This window comes from Sinocyclocheilus anshuiensis, unplaced genomic scaffold, assembly GCF_001515605.1.
Source record: "Sinocyclocheilus anshuiensis isolate Anshui unplaced genomic scaffold, SAMN03320099.WGS_v1.1 scaffold1010, whole genome shotgun sequence".
Lineage (NCBI taxonomy): Eukaryota > Metazoa > Chordata > Actinopteri > Cypriniformes > Cyprinidae > Sinocyclocheilus > Sinocyclocheilus anshuiensis.
Window position 1 is genome coordinate 252,635 of NW_015537936.1, and position 2,810 is coordinate 255,444.

The 2,810-nt window shown below is 38.3% G+C and overlaps 1 protein-coding gene across 1 annotated transcript in view; it reads left to right on the forward strand.

Annotated features, from left to right (window-relative positions):
* The window catches only part of LOC107658847 (rho guanine nucleotide exchange factor 17-like), a 25,603-nt gene extending 24,983 nt beyond the window's left edge, over positions 1-620 (forward strand). Inside the window, exon 3 of the mRNA XM_016447529.1 lies at positions 541-620. Coding sequence (XP_016303015.1) covers positions 541-561 — 21 coding nt within the window. The 3' untranslated portion in view covers positions 562-620. The remainder of the gene's footprint in view (positions 1-540) is intronic.
* Positions 621-2,810: the final 2,190 nt, after the last annotated feature.

The following is a 2,810-nucleotide window of genomic DNA, read 5'->3' on the forward strand; positions in this document are numbered from 1 at the left end:
TTTGCAATGATTTGTATCGTGAAAAGCGCTATACAAATAAACTTGAATTGAGTTGAATGATGATTACATGAGTTCAAATCTGTTAAAAACTCATATTTTCTCTTGCACTTTTAACCTTTTGTAACTTCATTTGTATAGGCCTATAACTTTATGTACAGTACAGTATGTTGGTCAACCAAGGTTGTTTTTAAATGCGCTTTATAAATAAATCAGAACTTAAATACATATACTTAGCATAGTATTTGCCTGGTAAAACTTTACCGTTACTTACAAACTTACCATGGTAACCATAGTTTCCACCACCAACAAAAAGCAGCTTCTCTCCGCTTCTGTGCATTTGCACACTGAGCCGTGTGTGTGTGTGAGGTTTTGACCGCACGCGATCCCTGCATTCATTTTGTATCTGGATTCCTGCATTTCATTCCAGCTCCTTGGGACGGAGCCAAAACCTTCTGGGTAAAGGGTGGGGGTGATAGGATCATACACCCCCCTCTTTCTCTGTGCTTTAAATGGAGAATATTCTGGACTCTTGCGTTACAGGCCAGCGGTTCGGCTGGTTAAACCCAAACCCCCAGCTCTTTTGAGCTGTCCGAGACGGGAGATGGAGGGGGAGGGACTTGGATCTAATCACACTCTGGGAGGGAGCAGCCGTCTCTGGGCCGGAGCCCGCATGGATCACAGTCAGAGAGAAGCCTGCCATATTAGGAGAGAGTGAGAGCGAGAGCGAGAGCGCACGGCTTGATCGCTGTCCCTCTTCTGCTGCTCTTCCTCTTGAGTTTTTTAATCTGCTTTATTGGCGTGACAGATATTTGTAGATTGCAGATTAGCTGCACACCTAGGAAGCAGTGCAAAGCAACAACTGCAAAACAACATGGTTTGGACATGTTTTTGATCTTAAAATTTTTTTTTTAATTCAGCTTGGAATACGAGATGACTGAAGGCAGTATCCCATAATGCAGTGAATCTCAACCTTTTGGCGTACCGGACCCCAGTCCAATTCAGAACCATCCTCAAGGACCCCCAGAACAAAATTGACTCGTATCATTTGGGTCTTTGTGAGGACCAAATGCAGTCAAGTATAATTCAAGTTAGCTGACTTGTCCAGTATTTGGCCATATCATCAGCTATATTGGATTTTTCTTTCATGGGAACATGTCATGTCAAAATATACTAAATTTATACAAAAATTTATACTTTATACGGACCCCCTGGCCTTATGTCAAGGACCACTAGGGGTCCACGGACCCCTGGTTGAGAAACACTGCCATAATGCAATGAACTATATCTTTCATTTCAAGTGTGACTAATGAATTCTCATCAGTCGTGATTTTCAACATCTGCTTCTTGATTCATTTGATTAAACTGCCAGAACTAGACTCTCCTCGCTCATTTTAAACATGCTCATGTGACAGCAGTATTTCTGCTTGAGATGTGCATTGTTGGATGTTGATTCCTGATGTACTGAATATAGTTCTGTCACTTTCTATCCTGTTATGTGGGTTTGTGTTGCTGTGGTCTTACAATGGGATATTTTTCATTACAGTAGCACTTTTTTTCCTCTAATCTTGAAGATTAGCTTTAATCCAGCTCGTTAATAGAATAAAATGTGTTTGTAAACACTATTAATATGCAAGAGAGCAGATTAGGCTCGCGTTTATTTACATCTCATTTACAGATGTTCCTAACCTACACTACTGTTCAAAAGTTTGGGGCCAGTAGGATTTATTTGAAAAATATTAATACTTTCATTCAGCAAGGACAAATTAAATAAAAAAAAAAAAAGTGACAGTAAAGACATTTATAATGTTACAAAAGGTTTGTATTTCAAATAAATGCTGTTCTTTTGAACTTCATCATAAGAATTAAATAATAAAAATAAAGAAAATAAAAATGCGTTTCATTCATTCATTTCAAATCATTGATAATAATCAGAAATGTTTTTTTGAGCAGTAAATCAGCATATTAGAGTGATTTCTGAAGGATCATGTGACACTGAAGACTGGAGTAACGATGCTGAAAATTCAGATTTGATCACAGGAATAAATTACATTTCAAAATATATTCATATAGAAAGCAGTTATTTTAAATCGTAATAATATTTAACAATATTACTGCATTTCTTATCAAATAAATGCAGACAAAAATCTTATGAACCCCAAACTTTTTATGAACCCCAAACAGTAGTGTGTCTGTCTGTAAAGCGCATGAATTTTAGCTGTCAACAAAGTTGGTTCCACTTTGCAGCCTATTTTGGCCAAGAAAGAGATTGTTTTAATAAACCGCCGTCCAAAGTAATGTGTAATGATTATTACAAAGACTTGATGCTGCCAACTTGGCAAATCCAGTGATTAATTCTTCCTCAAAAGTGCTTGCCTTCTACAGAAACATTTGTGTCAGGCGGACTGATTAAAAACTTGTACATGCCGACTCATCAGCCAATCAGATTACACCATGTCAGATTGAGATTCTGGCTGGTGCCTTTTTCCTTTTCCAGCCTTCTGCTTGCTCTCACTCAGGTCCTCTGGTAACGTTTGGTATTTCATTTGAAGTTAAATAGTGTTATTGCCAGCGTTCAGTTGCTGTTTGTGGTTGTTGTTCTTAAGAACGGGACTAAAGTCTAATGTTATGTATTGTTATGAATCTAGACATGATGTAATGATGTGTGTTACTCTTCTGCAGAACCATTAGCTGTCAGTCGCTGGATGATGTCATACGGCAGTGATGTCATCAGACACCTTTATGTGTGCTCAAGAGCAGAGCTCAGCGGCTCTCAGCTCAATGAGGCCAAATATTTACTTAAAGACATTATA